We start from the raw sequence: 27,111 nt of genomic DNA on the forward strand, positions 1-27,111 counted from the left end.
TACCTTATTCAAATAGAATACTGTTATAAGGTAACAGGCGGCTACCTGAAGCCCGTACATGCTTCATTTCAAGAGACGGGTTATTTTTACGAGTGAAATGGCAAGAAAAAATCCCCAGTCAGTCGGTGTCGCGCATGATATGTCCACTAGAGCAAAGTAGTGGCCAAAACAATGTGATACTAACTTTGTGCAGTGCTACTGTAACATTGTGGCGTGTTTTCCAATTGCGCAGACCTGTTCATTTTGAGTTTATTCGAAGCATTGCAGGCACATAGGTGTGGTAGCCACCCGGCAATTACCGGATTGGCTCCGGCGCGACTTGCTGGGGCCAGCAGGTCTGGCATAATTACCGAACCTAATTAGCCGATCAGCCCTTGCAGCTGTGCGCTTCAGCTCAACTTCTGGATCACGGGGAGCCTCATTGGCGCCCCCACGGCTTTGTGTAAGGCCCAGCAACACTTCTAATGGGTAATAAAAAAAAAAAAACCTACCAACCAACCGTCCGCAGCGTTAGGCAACCGATTTGAAATAATTAAAGTCGAAAAAAAGTAACACCGAAGTGTTGAAATCGTGAAATCTTACCTTTTCAAATAGAATACTGTTATAAGGTAACAGGCGGCTACCTGAAGCCCGTACATGCTTCATTTCAAGACACGGGTTATTTTTACGAGTGAAATGGCAAGAAAAAATCCCCAGTCAGTCGGTGTCGCGCATGATATGTCCACTAGAGCAAAGTAGTGGCCAAAACAATGTGATACTAACTTTGTGCAGTGCTACTAGAACATTGTGGCGTGTTTTCCACTTGCGCAGACCTGTTCATGGTGACTTTATCCGGAGCATTGCAAGCACATAGGTGTGGTAGCCACCCGGTAATTACCGGGTTGGCTCAGGCGCGACTTGCTGGGGCTGCAGGTCTGGCATAATTACCGAACATAATTAGCCGACCAGTCCGTGCAGCTGTGCGCTTCAGCTCAACTTCTGCACCACGGGGAGCCTCATTGGCGCCCCCACGACTTTGTGTGAGGCCCAGCAACACTTCTAATGGGTAATAAAAAAAAACCAACCAACCAACCGTCCGCAGCGTTAGGGAACCGATTTGAAATAATTAAAGTCGAAAAAAGTAACACCGAAGTGTTGAAATCGTGAAATCTTACCTTATTCAAATAGAATACTGTTATAAGGTAACAGGCGGCTACCTGAAGACCGTACATGCTTTATTTCAAGACACGGGATATTTTTATGAGTGAAATGGCAAGAAAAACATCCCCAGTCAGTTGATGTCGCGCATGATATGTCCACTAGAGCAAAGTAGTGGCCAAAACAATGTGATACTAACTTTGTGCAGTGCTACTGTAACATTGTGGCGTGTTTTCCAATTGCGCAGACCTGTTCATTTTGAGTTTATTCGAAGCATTGCAGGCATATAGGTGTGGTAGCCACCCGGTAATTACCGGATTGGCTCCGGCGCGACTTGCTGGGGCCAGCAGGTCTGGCATAATTACCGAACCTAATTAGCCGATCAGCCCTTGCAGCTGTGCGCTTCAGCTCAACTTCTGGATCACGGGGAGCCTCATTGGTGCCCCCACGGCTTTGTGTAAGGCCCAGCAACACTTCTAATGGGTAATAAAAAAACAAACCTACCAACCAACCGTCCGCAGCGTTAGGCAACCGATTTGAAATAATTAAAGTCGAAAAAAAGTAACACCGAAGTGTTGAAATCGTGAAATCTTACCTTATTCAAATAGAATACTGTTATAAGGTAACAGGCGGCTACCTGAAGCCCGTACATGCTTCATTTCAAGACACGGGTTATTTTTACGAGTGAAATGGCAAGAAAAAATCCCCAGTCAGTCGGTGTCGCGCATGATATGTCCACTAGAGCAAAGTAGTGGCCAAAACAATGTGATACTAACTTTGTGCAGTGCTACTGTAACATTGTGGCGTGTTTTCCAATTGCGCAGACCTGTTCATTTTGAGTTTATTCGAAGCATTGCAGGCACATAGGTGTGGTAGCCACCCGGCAATTACCGGATTGGCTCCGGCGCGACTTGCTGGGGCCAGCAGGTCTGGCATAATTACCGAACATAATTAGCCGATCAGCCCTTGCAGCTGTGCGCTTCAGCTCAACTTCTGGATCACGGGGAGCCTCATTGGCGCCCCCACGGCTTTGTGTAAGGCCCAGCAACACTTCTAATGGGTAATAAAAAAACAAACCTACCAACCAACCGTCCGCAGCGTTAGGCAACCGATTTGAAATAATTAAAGTCGAAAAAAAGTAACACCGAAGTGTTGAAATCGTGAAATCTTACCTTATTCAAATAGAATACTGTTATAAGGTAACAGGCGGCTACCTGAAGCCCGTACATGCTTCATTTCAAGACACGGGTTATTTTTACGAGTGAAATGGCAAGAAAAAATCCCCAGTCAGTCGGTGTCGCGCATGATATGTCCACTAGAGCAAAGTAGTGGCCAAAACAATGTGATACTAACTTTGTGCAGTGCTACTGTAACATTGTGGCGTGTTTTCCAATTGCGCAGACCTGTTCATTTTGAGTTTATTCGAAGCATTGCAGGCACATAGGTGTGGTAGCCACCCGGTAATTACCGGATTGGCTCCGGCGCGACTTGCTGGGGCCAGCAGGTCTGGCATAATTACCGAACCTAATTAGCCGATCAGCCCTTGCAGCTGTGCGCTTCAGCTCAACTTCTGGATCACGGGGAGCCTCATTGGTGCCCCCACGGCTTTGTGTAAGGCCCAGCAACACTTCTAATGGGTAATAAAAAAACAAACCTACCAACCAACCGTCCGCAGCGTTAGGCAACCGATTTGAAATAATTAAAGTCGAAAAAAAGTAACACCGAAGTGTTGAAATCGTGAAATCTTACCTTATTCAAATAGAATACTGTTATAAGGTAACAGGCGGCTACCTGAAGCCCGTACATGCTTCATTTCAAGACACGGGTTATTTTTACGAGTGAAATGGCAAGAAAAAATCCCCAGTCAGTCGGTGTCGCGCATGATATGTCCACTAGAGCAAAGTAGTGGCCAAAACAATGTGATACTAACTTTGTGCAGTGCTACTGTAACATTGTGGCGTGTTTTCCAATTGCGCAGACCTGTTCATTTTGAGTTTATTCGAAGCATTGCAGGCACATAGGTGTGGTAGCCACCCGGCAATTACCGGATTGGCTCCGGCGCGACTTGCTGGGGCCAGCAGGTCTGGCATAATTACCGAACATAATTAGCCGATCAGCCCTTGCAGCTGTGCGCTTCAGCTCAACTTCTGGATCACGGGGAGCCTCATTGGCGCCCCCACGGCTTTGTGTAAGGCCCAGCAACACTTTTAATGGGTAATAAAAAAACAAACCTACCAACCAACCGTCCGCAGCGTTAGGCAACCGATTTGAAATAATTAAAGTCGAAAAAAAGTAACACCGAAGTGTTGAAATCGTGAAATCTTACCTTTTCAAATAGAATACTGTTATAAGGTAACAGGCGGCTACCTGAAGCCCGTACATGCTTCATTTCAAGACACGGGTTATTTTTACGAGTGAAATGGCAAGAAAAAATCCCCAGTCAGTCGGTGTCGCGCATGATATGTCCACTAGAGCAAAGTAGTGGCCAAAACAATGTGATACTAACTTTGTGCAGTGCTACTAGAACATTGTGGCGTGTTTTCCACTTGCGCAGACCTGTTCATGGTGACTTTATCCGGAGCATTGCAAGCACATAGGTGTGGTAGCCACCCGGTAATTACCGGGTTGGCTCAGGCGCGACTTGCTGGGGCTGCAGGTCTGGCATAATTACCGAACATAATTAGCCGACCAGTCCGTGCAGCTGTGCGCTTCAGCTCAACTTCTGCACCACGGGGAGCCTCATTGGCGCCCCCACGACTTTGTGTGAGGCCCAGCAACACTTCTAATGGGTAATAAAAAAAAAACCAACCAACCAACCGTCCGCAGCGTTAGGGAACCGATTTGAAATAATTAAAGTCGAAAAAAGTAACACCGAAGTGTTTTTTTTTTTTTTTTTTTTTTTTATTTTTTTTTTATTTTTGTTTTTTTTTTGTTTTTAACAAAGGCATGATAATTAAACAGATATTTCTTAACAAAGGGAATTAGTACTCTTAAAATAGGTTATTGTTGCAAAGAACATAGAATGTCAACACATGGCACATTTTCATATACTACTCGTAACACAATATGTACAACAGCAAGTATAACGGACATGTTATAATTAGACAACGGTGAATCTGTTCTTTACGTGGCTGCGTGAAAGTAGTCCGTGTCTAGACCGAATTTTACTTCAGTATAGTTTTCGCCGTATTTTTGGACAAAAGTTTGTATTTCTGTTTTGAATTTGGTAAAGATTTTGGCAGCAATTTTGTTTGCAAATGAATTAGTATTATCAAGGTATTTATTAAGCAAATCTAATACTTGCTTTTCTTTAATAATTTTGGATCGCCAGATTGTAATTAATTTAATTTGCCAAAGAGGTATGTCCGAATTGTAGTAATTTAAAAGGATTTGATTTGGGTTAGTGTTGAGGTGAATTTGGAGTTCGTTGCGCAGAATTTTTTCGAGGTAGACTAGGATTAAGTTACTAATAGGACACTTCGTTAGAAGGTGTTCAATGTTATCGTTTCTATCTTTACAGAATTTACAACGGTTAATTTTGGTTGTGCCATCCCGCAATGTTAAGCGATTTTTGGAGCGATCAAAATCACCCCATTTGAAAGCTTTGTGTATGGTTAAGTATGTAGTCTGTCGGTCCATGTTGTTGAAAAAGTGCCTTATTCCTTGTTGAAGGAATAAAGCGCGTTTCCAACTGTAATCTTCAATGGTTGTTGGGGTACAATTAACTTCCTTTTTCTTTATCAGCTCGTAATAAAAATGGCGTAATTTGGCTTTTTTCCAATTGAATTCATTATTTTCATCAATTAAAAGCAAATAAGTTTTATAAATTTGATTCCAGTCTCTATTAGGTTTCCATGCTTTAGGTGTGGTATTGTCGAATAGCGAAGGTTTTATGATTTTTAATTTGGTGCCGAGATTGTAGATCGCCCAGCGCTGCCAGATTTCGCAGATGTTTTCGCAATTAATTAGATCACGTAGTTTTTCAAGTTTTAACGAGTTTATTTTAGTTTCCAGATCAGGGAGTTTTAAACCGCCTTTATTTTTTTGCGATATTAATTTCTTTCGGGACATTTGTTCTATCTTTCTAGGAAACCAGAAAAATTGGAAAATTATATAGTTAATTTCTTTGATATAGGTTTGAGTTGGATTTACCACTCTAGCCACAAATAGTATCTTGGGAAAAATAAGCGTATTAATTATGGCGATTTTACCAATAAAGGAAAGTTTGCGTCGTGCGAAGGTTGTTGTAATGTGTTTTGCATGCCGTATGATGGGGGCCCAATTTTCTCGCGTGTCGAATTGAGTTCTTTTGCATTTTAGCCCAAGTATTTTGATAGTAGGTTTTATAAAGTCAGGGTAGAGTATATTTAATTCGTTAAATAAATTTTGAGATATTGGGAGTATTTCTGTTTTGGTTTGATTGATCTTTTGACCAGATGCCTGTTGATACAAATTCATAATGTTAAAAATTTCCAAAAGGGATTGTTTATTAGACACGAGAAATGTCGAGTCATCCGCGTATTGTTGGATTTTTGTTTCTATTTTACCAATTTTTATACCATTTATTTGTTTATTGTTATTTACGGCTTGTATTAGCGCTTGGCATACAGCCACGTAAAGAATCATCGATAAGCCACACCCTTGGCGGACGCCGCGGTTTATATATATTTTATTTGTTTTTCTTCCGTTTACATTTACAGTGCTCGTGATGTTTTTGTATAAAATTTGGATCCAATTTCTAGTATATATGTTAACGTTTAAAGCTTCCAAAATTTTGTTCACAAAATCATGATCCACAGTGTCAAATGCTTTTTCTATGTCGATTTGAATTAAGGCCAAAGGGGTTTGTTTTGAATGGCTATACTCGATTGCGGTTTGGATGTTATAATGAATGTGCTGGATGTAGCGTTTGTCTAGTCCACATTTTTGCTCAATGCTAATTTTGTTGTTAAGCTCGTTTTGGAGTCTTTTCGCAACCGTTTTACTAATTATTTTGTAGTCTGCGTTAAGTAAAGAAATGGGTCGCCAGTTTTTTATCAGAGTTTTATCTTGTTTTTTTGGTATAAGTTTGACGCTTGCATTTTTCAAAGAGGGTGGGAGTTCGTTTGCTAGATAAATATTATATACTAGTTCTATAAAGTTTTCTTTTAAAATAGGCCAAAAATGGTTATAAAATTCCACAGGAATTCCATCATCGCCGGGAGACGAGTTTTTGTTCATTAAGTTTTTGGATTGCTCTAATTCTTCAATTGTTATTGGTGAGTCTATTGATTGTTCAGGATATGTAGTAATTTGGGAAAGGAAATGATTTTGGGCAGATACATTAATCGTGTTTTCAGTTTGCCAAAGGCTTTTATAGAAGTGGTAGACCTCGTGTGTAATTGTGTCTTCATCGGTTGTTATTTGATCGCCTATTTTTAGGGATCTAATACTCGAATGTTCTTGTTTTATTTGTTCTGTGTTGAAGAAAGACTTATCAGGTTTCTCTTCATCACAGAAATCTTTAATTCGAGCTCTAACTTTTGCACCGTAAAGGGGTTTTTCATTGTCATTTTTAAGCTTTTTTTGGAGGTCAAGAAGTTTTAAATTTGGTTCTACGCTATTGGGATTCATTAGGCTCATATATAATTCAAAGAGTTCCTGCGTTTTTTGACGTTCTAACCTTTCGAGTTGCTTTAGTTTAATTGCAAACGTAATTGTTTTCTTCCTAATCTTTCGCTTTAGCGAGTCCCACCAACCGAAGAACGATTGGTAGGAGTCTTTTTCTTTTTCGAAGTCGAGTATTAGGTTCCTAATTAGTGAAGTATATTCTTCATTTTGCAAAAGGGATACGTTTAATTTCCATTTGACTTTTCCCCATTTTTTTTTCACACTAAAGTTAATTTTGATAAAGGGAGCAAAGTTATGGTCCGAAAAAGATACATGTTTGTGATTTGCCGAGTTGATTTTATGGATGAGATTAATATTGCAGTAAAAGCGGTCAAGTCTTCTAGAGGAGTTGGTAGTTATCCGAGTGTATACTTTTTTATTCGGGTGAAAGTAACGGAAACAGTCTGTTAGGCAGCATTGTGTCGTTACTTTTTTCCATTCGTTTACGTCTGATTCGTTCCTAGTATTTTTGTTCATAGAGTCTAACTGATTCTCGATAAAGTTGAAGTCCCCCCCAATAATTGTATGGGAGTTAGGCTTGCTTTCGATAAAGTTTGGGATTTGTTTGATTAATGTAGTCCTATCTTTTCTGTTCTGTGGACCGGAGGGTAGATAAACGTTTAATATATTATACGTTTGTTTGTTAATTTCAAAAGTTATTGTTTGGATTTTGCTTTCGATCATGATTTTGTGATTTATTGCCAAATTTTGTGCAAAATTCTTCCTTATTAAGATAAGAGTTCCGTCAAATTTATGTTTTGGATTGTTATCATTTGAATTTCTCCAAACCGAATTGAAGTATAGTAAAAAGTTGTTTTGGTTTGTCCAATTGTTTAAATTGTTTTGGTTCGCTAAGTGTACTTCCTGAATCAAATAGATCTCGGAGTCATCATCGTTTACGTAAGCAGTTAAATTGTTTAGTTTATTGTCTATTCCATTAATGTTAATAGATGTGATTTTTGCCATGTTGGCAGTGAAGAGTCTAGAGTTTTGTTGGTGTCTTTAGTCTTTAGTCTGAGGTTAGGTACAACTACCTCCTGCCTTTCTTTCTCTTCTTCTTGGGCTTCTCTGTCGAACTACTGTTACTTCTTTTTTGCTTTGAGTTGTTGTCTTTTAAAAAGTCCTGCGGACGAGGACTTTTGCGCTCAGCTTCGTCCAAGCTATCTTCTTCTGGTTCATCTTCTTCTTTCTCTTCTTCTGAAGGTGCAGAGAGAGAGTGTGTGGATTCGAGAGGAGGAACCGACTCGTCAAAAGTTACTTTTGTGAGGGCAGTATTGAGTTTTACCGGGTGTGGAGTATGAGGTGGAGTATGAGATGGAATAGAGATAGGAGATTTATGAGTTGGGGTTGGCGGGAGGATTCGTCTCGCTGAGCCTGGAGTTCTGTAGGTAGACGGAGGAGAGGGAGTATCGTCTGGATGTGTTAAGGACTTCTCCATTGCTCCCTTTTCTTTGCTATTGCCTGCGTGTTGCTTTTTGGGGGATGAAGAGCTGTCTGGGTGGGTTAAGGATTTATTTCTTAACTCTGTTTGAAAGGCTTCTTCTGATGCTTGTGCTTGGTCAGCCTCAACCTGAGTTTCCTGTATAGGCTCATCAGTGGATTTCTGTATATCTTGGGACATGTGAGCATCAGAAGATATAGGAACTTCGGGAGAATTGCCTGTTGTTGGCGACTTGTCTTGGTTTTCGTCAGAATGGGAGTCAAGATTGATAGGTGGAGACGGATCTTCTACTTCTACGTTTTGGTTAAACAGCTTATTGTGCTTGTCTTCTTGGACTTTTATTTGATGCAGCACTTGCGAGAGGTCCTCAGCAGAAGTTTGGTCCGGCATTTTCCCTTTGGGGGTGGACGTCTTCTCAGACTCCTTGATTGTTGGGTAGTCTCGTCTGTATTTTTTCTTTGCTGCTTTTTCTGCTTCTTTATCAACCTCTTTTTCTGTTTCTGATTCTGGTTCTGTAGCTGGATCAGAGTTAGTTACAGGAGACTCCCACGGGCAATCTCTTGCTCGGTGATCTTTCTCACCACAGATTTTGCATTTCTCTCTTCTTTGGCATTGGTTTGTCCAATGGCCCCTCTGCATGCAGGACTTGCATGAGGGGCCAAAGGATTCACCTGGCTTAGCGATTTGTATCTCATGCCCGTATATAGTTGCAACTATCGGGACATTATCAAGGATGGCTTCCTCAAGAAAGAGATGGACATAGCCATTACAGACTTCGGGATATCTCTTGTATGTGAGAAAGGTGTGCTTTGAGTAGATTCCCCAGTCTAACTTCTCAGCGGCGGTGGCAAATTGTCTTGTGCCGAACTCTGCCGGAACGGGGAACAGAGTAAGGCGAGTCAATGGCTTTGGAGGATGGAAACTCTTCAAGATAAGAGTATAATGCTCATCATCATGATAACGGAAGCCGTTTTTGAATTTTTTATGAAGCTGCGATAGCTCGTGTGTGTATTCCTCAGCGAAAGTAATTTTAAAAATTGACTGGCGTCGGTTTACACAACGGCACGCGACCAGCATCTTCTTATATGCAGATAAAGGTAGTCCTTCTACATAAAACATCGCCATGAATTCTTCAAAGCGGCAGTTCTGCTTCGTCGTTATCTGGATATGGAGCGACCTAAACTCGTCAAAGAAGTGTTTAAGACCCATAGTAAGAGTTTGATGATGACTCCGAGATATTAGGGGAGAGAAGAAAGGAGCCCTACAAGGGTGTGGCTGTTCTACACTGCGATTTGGAAATTTTTATACTATTTCTATGTGCTTTCTGTTTGTGGGAAGTCCCTCGCCTGCGCAAAAGTATGCAAACAGGGGAAGTCCCGAAAAAAAGAAAATTCAACAACTAAGAGGGGGAATCCCCAGCTAGCAACAACGACTAAGGGGAAGTCCCTTCAAGATAACAAATTCTTGAGGGGGACTTAGAACTTAGTCAGCAAAGAGCAACACAAGTAACTAGGCAATCAGGAAGACAGGGCGTTGATTGCTTAGTACGTCACACAGCAAAAGGGGAAGTACCAGTGAGCACTCGAGGCGGCAGCCTTGGAGTGGTCAGTGGCTCTTACCCCCAAAAAAAACACAAAGCACTCAAGCGACACGCCGCCTTGAACGCTCTAACGTGGAGAGCGTAATCAGCGGGGTGGCGCAAGAGGGCAAGGGTGACAGGGACAAGGTCAAAGCAAAACAATGGCGCGACAACGATTAAGTCGAGAGTGTTAACAAATTACACAAGGTGGCGTGCTATGGCCTTATGGGCACACTAGGGGCCGTTATTTAAAGAGAAGGTGCCTTAGGGGCAGTTCAGCCAAAAAGGGTGCCTTAGGGGCAGTTTAGTCTGAAAGGTGCCTTACAGGCTGTTACGTTACTAGAACAGTTAGAATCTAAAACAAACACCAGAGGGCCTTTAGAAGGCAGTTACAGTTAAAGTTACCAGTTACCAGAACGCTATCGGGAAAAACTAACGTTTGCCGGTTAAGTTGTCAGAAAAAAACACAAAATAAACAAACAAACAGAGTCTGCAAGCGCCTATGCGCACTTACTGTACAACACAAAATAAGCTAACACTGCCTGCCTGAAGCAACTAAAGGTGTAACGCACCGATAAGCATGCAAAAAAAACACACACCAAGCAACGTGCAATGCTTTCTGATTCTATCGAAGTCAGGTATATGCTTACCTTATTCAAATAGAATACTGTTATAAGGTAACAGGCGGCTACCTGAAGCCCGTACATGCTTCATTTCAAGACACGGGTTATTTTTACGAGTGAAATGGCAAGAAAAAATCCCCAGTCAGTCGGTGTCGCGCATGATATGTCCACTAGAGCAAAGTAGTGGCCAAAACAATGTGATACTAACTTTGTGCAGTGCTACTAGAACATTGTGGCGTGTTTTCCACTTGCGCAGACCTGTTCATGGTGACTTTATCCGGAGCATTGCAAGCACATAGGTGTGGTAGCCACCCGGTAATTACCGGGTTGGCTCCGGCGCGACTTGCTGGGGCCTGCAGGTCTGGCATAATTACCGAACATAATTAGCCGACCAGTCCGTGCAGCTGTGCGCTTCAGCTCAACTTCTGCACCACGGGGAGCCTCATTGGCGCCCCCACGACTTTGTGTGAGGCCCAGCAACACTTCTAATGGGTAATAAAAAAAAACCAACCAACCAACCGTCCGCAGCGTTAGGGAACCGATTTGAAATAATTAAAGTCGAAAAAAGTAACACCGAAGTGTTGAAATCGTGAAATCTTACCTTATTCAAATAGAATACTGTTATAAGGTAACAGGCGGCTACCTGAAGACCGTACATGCTTTATTTCAAGACACGGGATATTTTTACGAGTGAAATGGCAAGAAAAACATCCCCAGTCAGTTGATGTCGCGCATGATATGTCCACTAGAGCAAAGTAGTGGCCAAAACAATGTGATACTAACTTTGTGCAGTGCTACTAGAACAGTGTGGCGTGTTTTCCACTTGCGCAGACCTGTTCATGGTGACTTTATCCGGAGCATTGCAAGCACATAGGTGTGGTAGCCACCCGGTAATTACCGGGTTGGCTCAGGCGCGACTTGCTGGGGCCTGCAGGTCTGGCATAATTACCGAACATAATTAGCCGACCAGTCCGTGCAGCTGTGCGCTTCAGCTCAACTTCTGCACCACGGGGAGCCTCATTGGCGCCCCCACGACTTTGTGTGAGGCCCAGCAACACTTCTAATGGGTAATAAAAAAAAACCTACCAACCAACCGTCCGCAGCGTTAGGGAACCGATTTGAAATAATTAAAGTCGAAAAAAGTAACACCGAAGTGTTGAAATCGTGAAATCTTACCTTATTCAAATAGAATACTGTTATAAGGTAACAGGCGGCTACCTGAAGACCGTACATGCTTTATTTCAAGACACGGGATATTTTTACGAGTGAAATGGCAAGAAAAACATCCCCAGTCAGTTGATGTCGCGCATGATATGTCCACTAGAGCAAAGTAGTGGCCAAAACAATGTGATACTAACTTTGTGCAGTGCTACTGTAACATTGTGGCGTGTTTTCCAATTGCGCAGACCTGTTCATTTTGAGTTTATTCGAAGCATTGCAGGCACATAGGTGTGGTAGCCACCCGGTAATTACCGGATTGGCTCCGGCGCGACTTGCTGGGGCCAGCAGGTCTGGCATAATTACCGAACATAATTAGCCGATCAGCCCTTGCAGCTGTGCGCTTCAGCTCAACTTCTGGATCACGGGGAGCCTCATTGGCGCCCCCACGGCTTTGTGTAAGGCCCAGCAACACTTCTAATGGGTAATAAAAAAACAAACCTACCAACCAATCGTCCGCAGCGTTAGGGAACCGATTTGAAATAATTAAAGTCGAAAAAAGTAACACCGAAGTGGCATCTTTTGTTTATTGTAACGCCAATAAACGAAGCGATACGAAAAACTCAATGCGATAATAAAACAAAAAAAAAACAAGAAACGAAATCATCAGGCCGATGAATTTCGGGCACGTCACGCCTGACAACGCGGTGCCGTTACCCCTCGGGGTTGGTCAATAAGAGAAGAAGAAAGCCAGGGCCATTACTCCCCGCCTTGGCGGATATGCTTGGGCCCTGCGAGAAGCGGCGCGAAGTGAAAAGAAAAAGGTAAAGACGTCACGAGTACCCGACATAGAAATCGTAGTACGAATAGCGAAAAATAAAACACGCACGCACGAATATAAAAAACAAAAAAAATGACGTCACCGGTACACGACATAAAAATCGTAGTACAAGAGACACGCACGAGAAAATAGAGAGCGAAACAAACAAGGGTCACGTGAAGCACGCAAGAAAACAAAAACGGTTGAGAATTGTAAGGCAAAAAGACAGGGTCTTCGCTCCCCGCCGACGACGGGTATGCATTGACCCTGGGAGAAGGGCGAAGAGGGAAGGGAGAAAGGAGCATTGCATACACTACCGATCTCAAACATTAATTTTAGGGGGAAGATCAGGATTAGAACCCGTGATCTGTTTATTACGGGACTTACGCCGTTACCACTAGACTATTCAATGGTAGTGGGCAACGGTTCAAAATTGTGGGCTTTTACTCGTGGGAATTATCGGGAGGGGGAAACAAGAGAAACTATACTGTTAAGAAATGGAAAATACAAAGTCAGGGTCGTCGCTCCCCACAATTGGTGGATATGCTTGACCCTGGGAGGATGCGAAAAGAGAGAAGTAGAAAGCAAATTCATGCAAAAGTATCGTATTTTATGAAACTGAGAACTCCATATCGGGGTTTCTCGAAAGCGAAAATCGTTTCGACGCGGTCCGGACACCGCTGCCTAATTGAATAATACGCATGGCGCACAAGTCACCATGGTTTCGCCACTAGTCGTTTGTGGCGTGCATATATGCACACTGTTCAAGTACTCGGTGGAAGCGCTGCGGGCCTGCAGCAAATAAATACGGTAAATGGAAACAAAATTTTTCAAAACAGGGTCAATGAAAAAAGAGTAACTGGGGATGTTTGATGTTAATCTATGACGCTCTCGGTTGTCTTTAGGAGTTGCAGGGTGAATAGAAAAAAAAAAAAAAGGCAATACAGTAACGGAAAAAAGGAATTAGTGTAAAAAATTTGGCTGTGCGTGAGAAACAAACAAAATGGCGAAACAAAATTAAGCAGGTCGTCGAAATTGGAATTTATGCAAATTAGTTCCTACGGTTGGTTGGGATCGGATTTTTATGTGACAACCGGAGACGTCCCTAGAAGCGTTAGTCTGCTACACCGTCAAATCCCTGAGGTCTTGGATAATATCCTTATATGTTGTGTCAACCCTATTGTTTTCGACTGCAAGTCGATGTGCAATAGCTTTTTTAATGGTAGAAATTATGTGATGAGGTAGAATTTTTCTGTCTTCGTATTTTATGCGGTTTCTGGCTTTCCAGATGTGGTGCCGGGTGAGTGTAAAGATGTATACTAGGTGCTCTGTAAATATTTCAATGTTGGGTGGAATGATAAGTTTTATGATCATGTCTCCGCAGAGCGTGGTGTCAGTGTGTGTAATACGGTTTGTAAGGCGTTGTATGTAGTCCCGTACCGGGGAGAGTACGGGACACGAGGTGAATATGTGAGTGGAGGTCTCTGGGCTCCTCCCACAGAATTGGCACAACGTGGTTGGGTCAAGAGAAAATTGAAAAAATTTGGATGATACGGGGAGTACATCCCAAATAGTTCTGTAGTTGAACGACTTCATTGCGTTGGTGAGGATAGGGTGGTGAACATTGCCCCAGCGACGGTCGTGGGACGCTTGAGAGCCGCCCGCGCCAGGGATATTCGTTTGGGAATAGGTTATTAACCGATAAAGGGTACGGATGGATCCACGGACGAGTTGGTCAAAGGTTAAATTATATTTTTCAATAAGAGATAGGGTTTTACTATAGAAAGGTGAAGGACTAACAGCATGGGGATGGTTGTTGCGCAAGCGCAGATCAAACCGGTGGGAGAGCTGTAGTCTGATGTTATACTCGACCATGGCCATACCGGGGGAGGTTGGGGTGTCGTTCAATCTATGTCTACAGTAGGAAAATATAGGCTGCATAAAGAAAAGATCGCAGTAAAGTGGACAGTTCGCCACGTTGTAGCCTCCTCTGTCAAAAGGGAGTGCCAGAGTGTCAATGGGTATGATCAGTTTCGTGTTGTTCGTCATAAACACCTCGCACGCGCTATTCACCCTTCGCCTAAGGGAGTGGGGGATAGGGTATGTCGAGGCCTGGTAAGTGAGTAGGGGTAAAAGTTTGGATTTAGAGATTAATGATTTGGCATTCCAGGTGAGTATGTACCGAGTGTGGTAAGTCATAGAGGAACGGAATGTGCGATAGTGGGCACGCCAGCTCTCGGTTACGCTACCGGCATTGCCAATAACGGTCCCCAAGAGACTGATGTGGGATGACGTCCACTCAAGAGGTGGTAAAGAAGCCAATGGGGGATTTGGCTTGGTAAAGAGGCCTTTGGATTTCGACACATTAAGTGCTAGTCCAGAGGCCGAGTAAAGGAGTTCGAGATGCTGGAATGCACGTGTAACAGAGTAGGGATGCGTCAGGGTGAGGGTTGTGTCATCGGCGTAACTGGGGCACTTGATCACGTGTCTCCCAGGTACGTCGATGCCACGGACGCTTGTGTCTGCCGTAAGGGCTAGTGAGAAAGGGGTTGCGGCGATTAGGTAGAGGAAGAGACTCAGGGGGTCCCCTTGCCTCACTCCTCTACCCACAGTGAACAGCGGGCTTTGGTGTCCATTAACTAGAACATTCGACTGCGCGTTTGTGTTAAGTGACTGAACTAGTTTTACAAAGTGTTCAGGGAAACACATTTTAGTCATAACCGAATAAAGCCATTCATGGTCAACTGAATCAAAAGCCTTCTCGAAGTCGAGCGAAATAATGAAAGCATCTGTGCCCCGCTCTATCGCATCACAATAGAGATCTCTCAGCAAAACAGTGGCGTCGGCAATTCGACGGGCGGGCGCAGCAAATTGTTGGGGGTGCAAGACCTTGTCCAGGAGCGCGCGCATGCGATTTGCCAGAATCTTGGTGTAGATTTTAAGGTCAGTGTTAAGCAACGAGATCGGGCGGTAGTTCTTCAGCAGTGTTGTGTCGTTTTTCTTATGGATTAGAGTAACTGTGCCACGTTTCATCTCGTCCGGGACGGTTCCCGACGAGTGTATCGTATTAATGACGTCAGTTAAATCCTGGCCAATGATACGCCAGCACGAGCGGTAGAACTCGACGCTGACGCCATCGGGTCCAGGGGATTTCCCCAACGACATTTGCATAATTGTGTTCAGCACTTCCTCAGCCGTTATGGGCTTACCTAGTGTATCATCATTCGAGTCAAGTTTAGGGGTGACGTGTTGCAGGAAGTGCTGCTGAGCTGCTGTACATGTAGGGCGTTTCGTGTAAAGTTTACTGTAAAAGGTGTGGGCGATGTTAAGCATCTCGTTAGTGTTTTCCGTGTGGCGACCGGAATCATCACACAGTTTAACAATACCAGTATTAGATCTATGTTCAGTGAAACGCTGAAAGAACTCCTTGGTACCCCGATCACCGCGGTCAAAACAGGAAGCTTGGGATTTTAAAATTTTGGCGCGAGCAGATTGTCGCTGGGTGTTGGCCGAAAGGCGTTTTAAAGAGAGGTATTCGGGGAGGAGGGTAGGGTCCCTTGCCAATTGCCCCCAAATAGCCGTAACCCTTTCCTCAAGTTGTTTGGCTTCCGTGTTTGCCTGTTGTCTGTTCTGTTGTGAGTGTGCTATGTTCATTAATTTAATGCGGTGTTTCATGTCGAGCCACCAAGAGAATTTATCCTTGAAGCAGGGGACCTGTAGCGTTCGCCACAAGGCCCACCTGCGTTCAAGTTCCTCCTGGAAGGCGTCTGTTGTGTAAGTGCTAGTGTTATTCTTCCAGATCCCCTTCCCCCTAGGGGGCTGAGGCTCTGTCCGAATCTGTAGTGTTATGATGTCGTGGTCTGAAAGTGAATTTTGTGTGCCAAATTCCGAAATGGGGTGCACATGAGATGAAATGTAAAATCTGTCTAGACGTGATTGAGTGTTATGTTGTCTACGTGTGTAAAAAATACGGTTGCCGTACAGCTTTCGGAAGGAATCCGACAACTGGAGGTTCTCAACAAGGGCGATAAGACCTGACAACTTTTCGTTACTACCACGTAAGGGGGGGAAACGCTCAAGTATCGGGTCCTGCACACCGTTGAAATCACCGGCCAAGAGAGTGGGATGCCTCGAGTAGGTGTAGGTATAAAGGGAGTCGAAGAAAGCATTCCTTAAGGGAGTGCTTTCGGTACGGTTAGGGGCATACACGTTTACGACGTGTATGATTGAATGGTAAAGTCTAATGTCGGCAGCCAAAATTCTACCGTTCCCATCCCCAGAGTGAGAAACAAAGCTAAGGGCGTTATGCTTTAGCAAGATCCCGACTCCGTTCTCCGATCGGGCCCCCGAAAGAGAAGACCAAAAAATCGCTTTATTCGGCTCCCATTCGACGCACCACCCACCCTCCGTCACAGGAGAACTATGCGTCTCCTGGAGGAGAATGATGTGGGCGTCTAACGACCGGAGGGATGACAATACAGCGGATCGCTTAGCTGGATCGGCCATCCCCCCGACGTTGAATGTGGCTATTTTTAGGAAATTCGCCATGACTATTGATATTGGCGTGTTACAACGGTGTATCAAAAAAAAACGCTTCTAGTCCCTAAACGGTATAGTTAAGAGCGTGCATGGGGAAAAACGTTTTACACTCAGAGCATTGGCTACCTTGCCCATCCCCTAACGGATGAGCATGGCCACACGAGCATTTAATGTAGCACTTTTTACAACCCGGACAAGTTATGGCTTCTCCCTCTTTAGATAGAAGCGTGTCCTGCCCGCACTCACACGAAACGATATTGTGAAAATTTTCAAAACAGGCCCGCTTTCGGTCATCGCCAGAGTTCGACGACGACCTATCACGCTTATTAAGTATCGGTACCTTGTCCTCTCCGCTGGAGTCAGAGAGGTCTCTTGCAGCTTCCAAAAGGTCTTCGAGGATTCCCTCTTTCAGTTGGATTTCCTTCTCTTCGGCCGGGTCGGCCAATAAATCCACTTCTTTGTCTTCAGCCGGGTGGGCCAATAAATCCAAATCTTTGTCCAGTAAATCCAAGTCCGGATCCTGTGTTGGCGGGGAACTGGGCCCTGTTTTCCCGCCGGTAGGGTCGGGGGCACCCGAGGTACCACCCTCAGGATCAGGTGTGGGCCCAGATTTCCGCGGGGTTTGCTTCTTTGTCGCCCCGGGTTTCTTGGCTGCGGCACCCGAAGTGCCTCCCGCGCTCTTCTTTGGTTTCCGCGGCGGGTTTCGTTGTGGCCTTGGGCCAGGAGGGGCGGGGGCACCCGAGGTGCCGCCCTCCGGATACTGAAGATCCTTTCCTTTGTCGGGGGCACCCGAGGTGTCGCCCTCCGGATACTGAAGATCCTTTCCTTTGTCGGGGTCACCCGAGGTGACGCCCTCCGGATTCTGAAGTTTCCCATTGTCGGAGGCACCCGAGGTGCCGTCCTCCGGATACTGAAGTTTCCCATTGTCGGGGGCACCCGAGGTGCCGCACTCCGGATGCTGAAGTTCCTTGTTGGCCTCTGTTGTTAGAGGCTCCAGTGCCTGTGCAACCAGGGTGCCTGTCTCGGTGGCACTGGACTTCAGGGGGTTGGCATTCGCGTTGCCGCTTTTCTTTCGGTTTCGGTGCCCCTGGACCACCTGAAAACCGTCGTTCTTCTCCGCCCGCACCGGGGTGGAGGTAGCCGAAGGTAGAGGCGGGCCCTCGACCGCTTCCTCTACCGAGTTTTCGGGTGTGTTTTCCCGGCTTTTGAGTGCCTCGCACTCGTCACGCATGTGCCCAAACTGGCGACATACGAAGCACTGCGGTGGTTGGTTGTCATATTCAATGACAAAGGCCAAACCACCCAGTCTGATTTTCGGACCAATTGGGCTTTCCTTGAGGTCAACCGTTTTTGTGTCGAAGGTTCGTTTGCCATCGTACAGGCCCCAACGATCCTTGACCTTCTCGTGCTTCTTGACCTCTCCGTGCTTACGTTCGATGTATGCACGGATTTCCTCGTTGGAGTACCTGGGTGGAACCTCCTTCACCCAAACCCGGGTCCACTCCGAGTCGTAGAGTTTTGCATACTCCACGTTGGGGTGCGACCCGAGTTTCCTTTGTAGCGTGCGCGCACCCTCCTTGGTGCGGCACGTGAAGTCCGTGAGCCCTCCACGGCGCTCGACGATGCCTTCGAGCTCCTGCGCCGGAAAGTTGACCTTTTTCAACAGTTCATAAATGAACTGTCGAGTCTTCCGGGCAGGAAGCTTGGCTAGTACTTCAGTCTCCCGACTGAAAGGTGGAAGGTTGCGGCTTGCAACGACATTCCACGCCTTGGCCATGGTCGAAACTCGTTCAAGCGGAACGGTGAGTTTCGACGTTAATTCTCCTTCAAAGGTCGACCTTGCAGCAGGAAGGTTCGACCGTGACGTCACTAGGTCGAAATCGACTTCGACTTGCTGTGACGACGTATCAGCAGTTGGGCCGGCGCCCTGCACGCTGGGTGACCGACTGGTCCTTTCCACGCAAGAGCCCTGAAAAGGGCTGGGAGCCCCGGACGTTCGTCGGTCTGGGATGGGGGTGGGTGGAAAAAGCGGGCCGGGGTGTCGTGGGTGCTGGTGTCGAAGGTTTGGGCTCTGCCTTACCGGGCTGGGGTCGCGCTCGGGGGCAGGCTTGGGGGGGCACAGGCCTCGTGTCCACAAGGTGACGCACGAGGTGGCCGGGGTAGCAGGTGGGGAGTCAACTACCCTTTGTGGTGAACACACGGGGTAGTTCGGGTAAGAACGTTTGCGACGGCAATAGAAGTCCGCACAAACGTTAGGCCTAACAGGGGTGGAAACAGTAGATGGGGTAAACGCACAGGGAGCCGAAATGACTTCTATTCGCGCCAGTTCCACGTGTAAATCTATTGACTTAACTTGCTGATGGCACGGATAAGGGGCAATCAATATAATACTGATGCTTACCTTATTCACATAGAATACTGTTATAAGGTAACAGGCGGCTACCTGAAGCCCGTACATGCTTCATTTCAAGACACGGGTTATTTTTACGAGTGAAATGGCAAGAAAAAATCCCCAGTCAGTCGGTGTCGCGCATGATATGTCCACTAGAGCAAAGTAGTGGCCAAAACAATGTGATACTAACTTTGTGCAGTGCTACTGTAACATTGTGGCGTGTTTTCCAATTGCGCAGACCTGTTCATTTTGAGTTTATTCGAAGCATTGCAGGCACATAGGTGTGGTAGCCACCCGGTAATTACCGGATTGGCTCCGGCGCGACTTGCTGGGGCCAGCAGGTCTGGCATAATTACCGAACCTGTTTAGCCGATCAGCCCTTGTAGCTGTGCGCTTCAGCTCAACTTCTGGATCACGGGGAGCCTCATTGGCGCCCCCACGGCTTTGTGTAAGGCCCAGCAACACTTCTAATGGGTAATAAAAAAACAAACCTACCAACCAACCGTCCGCAGCGTTAGGCAACCGATTTGAAATAATTAAAGTCGAAAAAAAGTAACACCGAAGTGTTGAAATCGTGAAATCTTACCTTATTCAAATAGAATACTGTTATAAGGTAACAGGCGGCTACCTGAAGACCGTACATGCTTTATTTCAAGACACGGGATATTTTTATGAGTGAAATGGCAAGAAAAACATCCCCAGTCAGTTGATGTCGCGCATGATATGTCCACTAGAGCAAAGTAGTGGCCAAAACAACGTGATACTAACTTTGTGCAGTGCTACTGTAACAATGTGGCGTGTTTTCCAATTGCGCAGACCTGTTCATTTTGAGTTTATTCGAAGCATTGCAGGCACATAGGTGTGGTAGCCACCCGGTAATTACCGGATTGGCTCCGGCGCGACTTGCTGGGGCCAGCAGGTCTGGCATAATTACCGAACCTAATTAGCCGATCAGCCCTTGCAGCTGTGCGCTTCAGCTCAACTTCTGGATCACGGGGAGCCTCATTGGCGCCCCCACGGCTTTGTGTAAGGCCCAGCAACACTTCTAATGGGTAATAAAAAACAAACCTACCAACCAACCGTCCGCAGCGTTAGGCAACCGATTTGAAATAATTAAAGTCGAAAAAAAGTAACACCTTTTTTTTTTTTTTTTTTTTTTTTTATTTATTGTAGAGGCACCTCCCCGCCTCAACAAGTGACGACCGACCGACAAAAACGGTGATATTTACTATTGTCGTCTCCTGATTAAAAATAAATTAAAATGCAGGCAGGCGGCAACAGCACGTGTACTTAAAAGTTCGACGAAAAAAAGGAAAACAGGCTTGGCAACGAGAAAAAAAACGCGAAGGACAAGCATCGCACGTCGCGAACGGGATATGATTGCTATTGTCAACTAAGGGATTTCATATAAATTAATTTCATTTTTAAACAGGCAGGTGTAATAGTAATTTCAACTGTTGCCGCATTGAAAAAAAAAACGTCACGAAAATGTCAGATAGGACAGACATCGCACGTCGCGAATAGGGTAACTAATTGGTAATAACGACTAAGAGGTTTCATTTAACTAAAAGACATTTTTGGCAGGCAGGTATAGTACGCATTTCAGTTGTTACCACAAGAACAAACATAACATTGCAAGAAAACATATCATTGCGAGTGGAAAACTCTACGTGGCTGTTTGAGGTGCGTGGATTTTTAAAGTTTTAAGCCGAATTTTTGTTCTATTTCTGTTTCACCAAATTTCTGTTCAAAGTAATTTAAGTCCTTTTTTAAAAGAACAAAAATTTTTGCTGCAAATTTCTTTGCGAAAGCGGCTTTATTGGCTAGGTATGAGTTGAGAAACTCGCGTTTTTGTTTTTGTTTTATTATTTGCAGACGCCAAATTGCAGTAGTTTTTATTACTATTAACGATGTTTCCGAATCGAAGTGATTGTACAATTTGAGATTTGCAGAAGGATCGAATGGAGTTTGGAATTCTTTGAGGAACAGATCATTTAGGTAAGTTATGATTAAGTTCGGAATTGGGCAATTTGTAAGTAGGTGTTCAACATTGTCGTTGCGATTTTTGCAAAAATTACAGTATAGTTTGCGGGGATCACCATTTCTTAACCGCAAGAGTCCTGTTTGTCTATAAAAATCTCCCCATTTAAAAGCCTTATGGATGCTTAGGTAAGTGTATTGTCGTTCAAAATTATTGAAAAAATATCTTATCTCCTTTTTCAGGAGTAAAGCATTTTTCCAACTGAAATCGGTGATGTGTGATGGCGTGCTATCTATTTCTATCGTTTTAATGAGCTCATAATAAAAGTGTCTGAGTTTTGCCTTTTGCCAATTGAAGTCATTGTTCTGTTCGATAAGATTTAAGTACGTAGCGTAGATTTTTTGCCAGTCTCTATTGGGTTTCCATGCATGGGGTTTTAGGTTATCAAAAAACGTTGGTTTTATCTGTTTTAGCTTTGTACCTAGATTATATCTTGCCCATGCTTGCCAGATTTCGGTTATGTGTTCTGTTTTCAAAAAATCACGTAATTTTTCAAGATAGATTGCGTCAAGTTTTGTTTCCAGGTGTGGGACTTTAAGGCCGCCTTTTTGTAAGGTCGAAATGAGTTTCCGTCGGTTTAGTTGTTCGATCTTTCGCGGATGCCAAAAAAATTGGAAAATGATATATTTTAGTTGTTTGATATGGGCTGGGAAAGGTTTAACTGCACGTGCGAAAAAAAGAATTTTGGGATAAATTAGGGTATTAATTATGGCAATTTTTCCGGTAAAAGATAGTTTGCGCGAGGAAAAGGTAGATGTTATGTGTTTCGATTGTCTAATTACTGGATTCCAATTTTCATTGGGATCAAAGTTGTTGTTTTTGCATTTTACACCTAGTATTTTTGCACAGGTTTTAATATAGTCGGGGTATATATGCGTTAGGTCTGTTTGGAGGTTGCGTGAAATAGCAATGATTTCAGTCTTTTCCTGATTGATTTTCTGTCCGCTTGCATTTTGATACCGTTTCATTAAGTTAAAAATTGTACAGAGGGATTCTTTATTCGAAATTAGGAAGGTAGAGTCGTCTGCGTATTGTTGGATTTTTGTTTGTATGGTGCCGATTTTTAAACCGCTTATGTTAGTGTTTTTGTTTATTGCACATATCAGTGATTCAGCAACTGCCACGTAGAGTAACATTGACAGACCGCATCCCTGTCGTACACCTCTGTTTATTTTTATTGGTTCTGTTAATTTTCCATTCACATTTACAGTGCTATTTATGTCGTTGTATAGAATTTTGATCCATTTTATCGTGTATTCATTTATTTTTAAATTTTCCATAATTTTGAACATAAAATCGTGGTCTATCGTATCGAAGGCCTTTTCAATGTCAACCATTACAAGCGCAAGTGGGGACTGTTTTTCTTTACTATATTCTATTGCGGTTTTGATGTTGTAGTGAATGTGTTGGATGTATCTCTTATCGAGACCACATTTTTGTTCAATTGACAATTTTTCATTTAATTCATTCTGGAGGCGACGTGCAACGGTTTTACTGATAATTTTGTAGTCTGCATTAAGCAGCGATATTGGTCTCCAGTTTTTTATCAAGGTTTTATCTTTCTTTTTGGGGATAAGCTTAACTAACGCGTTCCGTAGCGATGTGGGTAGTTTTTGTGCCATGAAAATGTTATAAACTAGCTCAATGAAGTGCTCTTTTAAAATTTGCCAAAAATGTAGATAAAATTCTACAGGGAGACCATCGTTTCCGGGGGAAGAGTTTTTATTCATTTGGTTTTTGGACAATTCTAGTTCCTGGAGTGTTATTGGGGCGTCAATTGGGTTAGAGGGGTATGATTTCATTTGGGATAAAAAGAAATTTTGGTCAGTATCATTTGTGATGTTTGGTTTCTGCCATAAGTCTGAGTAGAAAAGATGAACGTCGCCTAAGATTTTGTCTGCGTCGGTTTCAAGTTGATTATTTATTTTGAGCGAACGAATACTACAGCTTTCTTGTTTATGAGCCTCTATACTAAAAAAGGCTTTGTCAGGTTTTTCGTCGTCGCATTGGTCTTTTATTCTGGCTCGGATCTTAGCACCATGAAGGGTCGATTCGGTATTTGTTTTAAGCTTTTTTTGCAACTCCAATAGTTTAATGTTTACGTCTAGGTTTTGGGGGTCCATTTGCGCCATAATATCCTCAAACTGTTTTTGGGTTCTCGCTAGATCGCGTCTTTCAAGTTTTTTTAGATTAACCGCAAAGGTAATGGATTTTTTTCTGATTTTTCTTTTTAGAGTTTCCCACCATTCAGGGACGGACGGGTAGTGCTCTTTTTCAGCTTCGAAGTCAAGAATTAGTTTTTTTATAAGCGCATTGTATTCGGGATTTGCTAAAAGCGCAAGATTCAATTTCCATTGCGGTTTACCCCATCGTTTTCTTTTATCAAGGTTTAGACAGATGGTTGGTGCGAAGTTGTGATCGGAGAGCAAGGAGTGTTTATGGTTAGCGGAAATTAGTTGATGAAGCGTATTTATATTACAGTAAATCCGGTCAATTCTAGTTGAGGAACGCGCCGTGATTCGCGTATATATTTTTTTATTTGGTGCGAAAAAACGGAGACAGTCTACGAAACCGTATCGTGTAGTCGCTTCAACCCATTGTTTAGCGTCGCAAGCTTTGTTAAAATTGGGATTTAGAGTATCCAAATGAGTTTCTACAAAATTAAAGTCTCCACCTATGATTTGGCAGTAGTTTCGGTTATTTGCTAAGGTTTCTGTAATTGCGTTTAAGAGAGTGGTTCTATTTTTCAAATTTTTTGCGCCAGAGGGGAGGTATACATTGCAGATTATATAGTTTAGGTTATTAATTGCAAAGGAGATTGTTTGTATTTTCTGATAGACCAAGATTTTATGTGTGATGTCGAGGTTGTGCACGAAGGATTTTTTTATTAAAATCAGAGTGCCATCGTACACATTTTTTGGGGCATCAGCGTTGTCATTTCGCCAGATTGAATTAAAATAGAAATCGAAATTGTTGTTTTGAGCCCATAGCGTGAAGAGGTTTTGGTCAATTTGATGAATTTCTTGGAGCAATACTATGTCCGAGTCATCTGTTTTTATGAATGCAGATAAGTCGTTCAGTTTGTGTGCAAGTCCATTAATGTTTATTGAGATAATGTGTAACATTGTTTAGTTAGTGCTTCTTTCTTCTTCTTGTGACTTGTTCTTGTTCTTCTTCTTTGGTCTTTTCTTTCCGGAGCTTGAGTTTCTTCTTTTCTTTTCTTTTTGTTGTGGTATAAAGAGCTCGTCTAGCTCTTTCTCGTCACTTCCTACTGTTTTTTCATTGGTTAAAGAATCTTCGTCGAGGGAAGAAGACTCGTCAGCCGTGAAGCTTATTCTTTTGGAAACAAGTTTAACCTTGCTGGTTATGTGCATCGGGGTGTCAGGGTGTTTTTTGGTTGGATAAGAAGGTGTAGAGGGTTTTGCCGAGTTTTTAATTGGAGATACCGGTGTGCCATAGGTCGAGTTTGAGGATTTTGTAGAGGAGAGAAAATCAATTTGTTTGGGGTCCAACTCTGATTTATCCTCTGTTGAGAGCGAGAGTTTTCCAAAGTCTTGAGAAAGATTTGGAGAAGAGAGTTTTTCCATAGATTCGTCAGGAGGAAATTTTGAAGTCTGGGAACGAACTGGTGTGGAGGGTTTATCTTTAGGTACCTCGGGGGGAGGGTTTGCAGTCTGGGCACGGTTTGGAGTAGAAGTTTTGTCATCTGGTTCATCAGTGACCATATTTGAAGTCTGTGGACGATTTGTCGTTGTGTCCTTGGGCTCCTCACTATTTCTGTGAGAAGGTTGGCTAGATGCAAGATTTACTTCTGGGCTATCTTCAATAGGGATTGATTGATTAAGCTTATCTCGTTTTTCTTCTTGTATTTCGATTTGCCTTATAAGAGGAGAGAGGTCATCAGGAGTAGTCCGGGGGTCCGGTTTGTCTTTTGGGGTAGATTTCTTAGGGCCCTTTGTTAGTTTCGGAAAGTTCCTGTCATACTCTTCGTCCGTGGACGATTCACCGTGAGAGGAAGAGATTGATGATCCATAGGGACAATTCTTTGCAAAGTGCCCTTGCTCTCCACAGATACGGCATTTGAGTTTTCTTGGGCACTGGTTAGCCCAGTGTCCCCTTTGGTTACATGTATTACACGCAGGTCCAAAGGTTTCACCGGGCTTGGCTATTTGTATGTCATGGCCATACATTTTTACCGTTAGAGGTATGTTGTCTAACTCTACTTCTTCCAAGAAAAGGTGGACATAGCCGTTTAAGATGTGAGGATACTGTCTATAGGTGAGAAAAGTATGTTTGTTGTAGATTCCCCATTCAAGAATTGATGCTGCAGTGGTAAAGTGTTTTGTTTTAAATTCGGCCGGGACCGGAAAGAGAGTCAGACGTGTCAAAGGTTTTGGTGGAGTAAAGCTCTGGAGTATAATCGTGTCATCACCATAGGTCCAGCGAAAACTGTTCTTCAGTTTGCGGTGCAAGAGTGTCAAATCGTGTGTGTGGTTCTCAAAGAAAGATATTTTGTAGATAGATCTGGGTCGGTTGATTACACGGCAGGCTTCTAACATGTCTTTATATTTTTCTAAAGGAAATCCTTTTTCGAAGAGATTCATGAAGGCATCAAACTTGTAGTAATCCGCTGTTGTGATTTGAATATGGAGAGACCGATATTCAAGCATGTACTTGTCGAAAGGCATAGTGAACGATGTATGTAAGCAGATGACTCGGAGAAAATGGAGACAAGCAGAAGTGGAACCTACAGGGATGCGGTCTGGTAAGTACGGACGAGAAGGAAATTGAAAGGTACTGTTGTAAATCTGAATTAAATTATTTTTTTGATTTCTATGTTTTGGCTGTTTAGGGGAAGTCCCTCGACTGTTGTCGCAAAACAGGGAGTTTCCCGAAAGAAAGGCCAGAGAACAGATGGACAAAGGGGAATACCCTTTTACTTGCCGAAGACAAAGGGGAACTCCCTCCAAGAAAACAAGATCTTGGGGGGGACGAAGAGTAGAGCAGCAAGACCAATTAAGCACGAAGACAAATGCGCTTAATTGGTCGGTAAGGGGGGGAAGTCCCAGAGAGCACCTCAGGCACAGGCCTAGGAGGTGGTCAGTGGGGCTTTCCCTAACACACACAAAAAAAGAACAAAGGTACACCTAGCGAAACGCCGCCGTCGCAGCTCTTATGAGAAGAGCGTAAACAGGGGCGTGGCGCTAGGGGGCAAACAAAAAAGAAAACAAAATGGCGCGACAAAGGTTTAAGACGTGTTAGATTACGAAGAATTACAACCAAAGGTCACTAGAGGGCCTTACGGGCCAGAAGAGGGCGTTACCCGGGTTGAGGCCTTAAGGGCAAAAAGTTACAGCAGAAAAGCCTTAGAGGCACTTAAGTCAGGTTACTAGTTAGTTTTTACCACCAGAGGGCCTTTAAGAGGCGGTTATAGTTACTTTCAAATTAAAGTTACCAGTTTACAAGAGAACTAAGGTTTATTGGTTACACGGTTAGAAAAAAAAGGTATAGTAAAACAAACAAACAATAGCCCTGCAAGCGCCTTTGCGCACTTACTGCACAAAAAAACAAAGTAAATAACACTGCCTGCCTGAAACAACTAAGGGTGAAACGCACCGATAAACATGCAAGAGTAAAACCACACCAAGCAACGTGCAATGCTTTCCGATTCTATTGAAGTCGGGTATGATGCTTACCTTATTCAAATAGAATACTGTTATAAGGTAACAGGC

At 43.7% G+C, this 27,111-nt stretch overlaps 3 protein-coding genes across 4 annotated transcripts; all 3 read right to left on the reverse strand.

Moving 5' to 3' along the window:
- Positions 1-7,816: 7,816 nt before the first annotated feature.
- Positions 7,817-10,461, reverse strand: LOC145232380 (uncharacterized). Its single transcript, XM_080096993.1, has one exon. It carries the CDS (start codon positions 9,434-9,436, stop codon positions 7,817-7,819), a length of 1,620 nt encoding a protein of 539 aa, XP_079953119.1. The 5' UTR covers positions 9,437-10,461.
- A 1,683-nt stretch (positions 10,462-12,144) lies between these two features.
- Positions 12,145-19,409, reverse strand: LOC145232373 (uncharacterized). Of its 2 annotated transcripts, XM_080096985.1 has the most exons (2): positions 17,287-19,409; positions 12,145-13,199 (listed from the first exon to the last, which is right to left on the reverse strand). In XM_080096985.1, exons 1-2 carry the CDS (start codon positions 19,402-19,404, stop codon positions 13,092-13,094), a joined length of 2,226 nt encoding a protein of 741 aa, XP_079953111.1. In that variant the 5' UTR covers positions 19,405-19,409; the 3' UTR covers positions 12,145-13,091. The 2 variants fall into 2 exon arrangements, with proteins under 2 accessions (XP_079953111.1, XP_079953110.1); XM_080096984.1 differs by lacking the exon at positions 12,145-13,199 and having other exon boundaries at positions 17,011-19,409.
- Positions 19,410-24,507: 5,098 nt separating this feature from the next.
- On the reverse strand, positions 24,508-27,111 carry LOC145232384 (uncharacterized). Its single transcript, XM_080096997.1, has one exon. The coding sequence runs from the start codon at positions 26,065-26,067 to the stop codon at positions 24,508-24,510; it is 1,560 nt and encodes a 519-aa protein (XP_079953123.1). The 5' UTR covers positions 26,068-27,111.

This window comes from Phallusia mammillata, chromosome 6, assembly GCF_965637545.1.
Source record: "Phallusia mammillata chromosome 6, kaPhaMamm4.hap1.1, whole genome shotgun sequence".
Taxonomy (NCBI): domain Eukaryota; kingdom Metazoa; phylum Chordata; class Ascidiacea; order Phlebobranchia; family Ascidiidae; genus Phallusia; species Phallusia mammillata.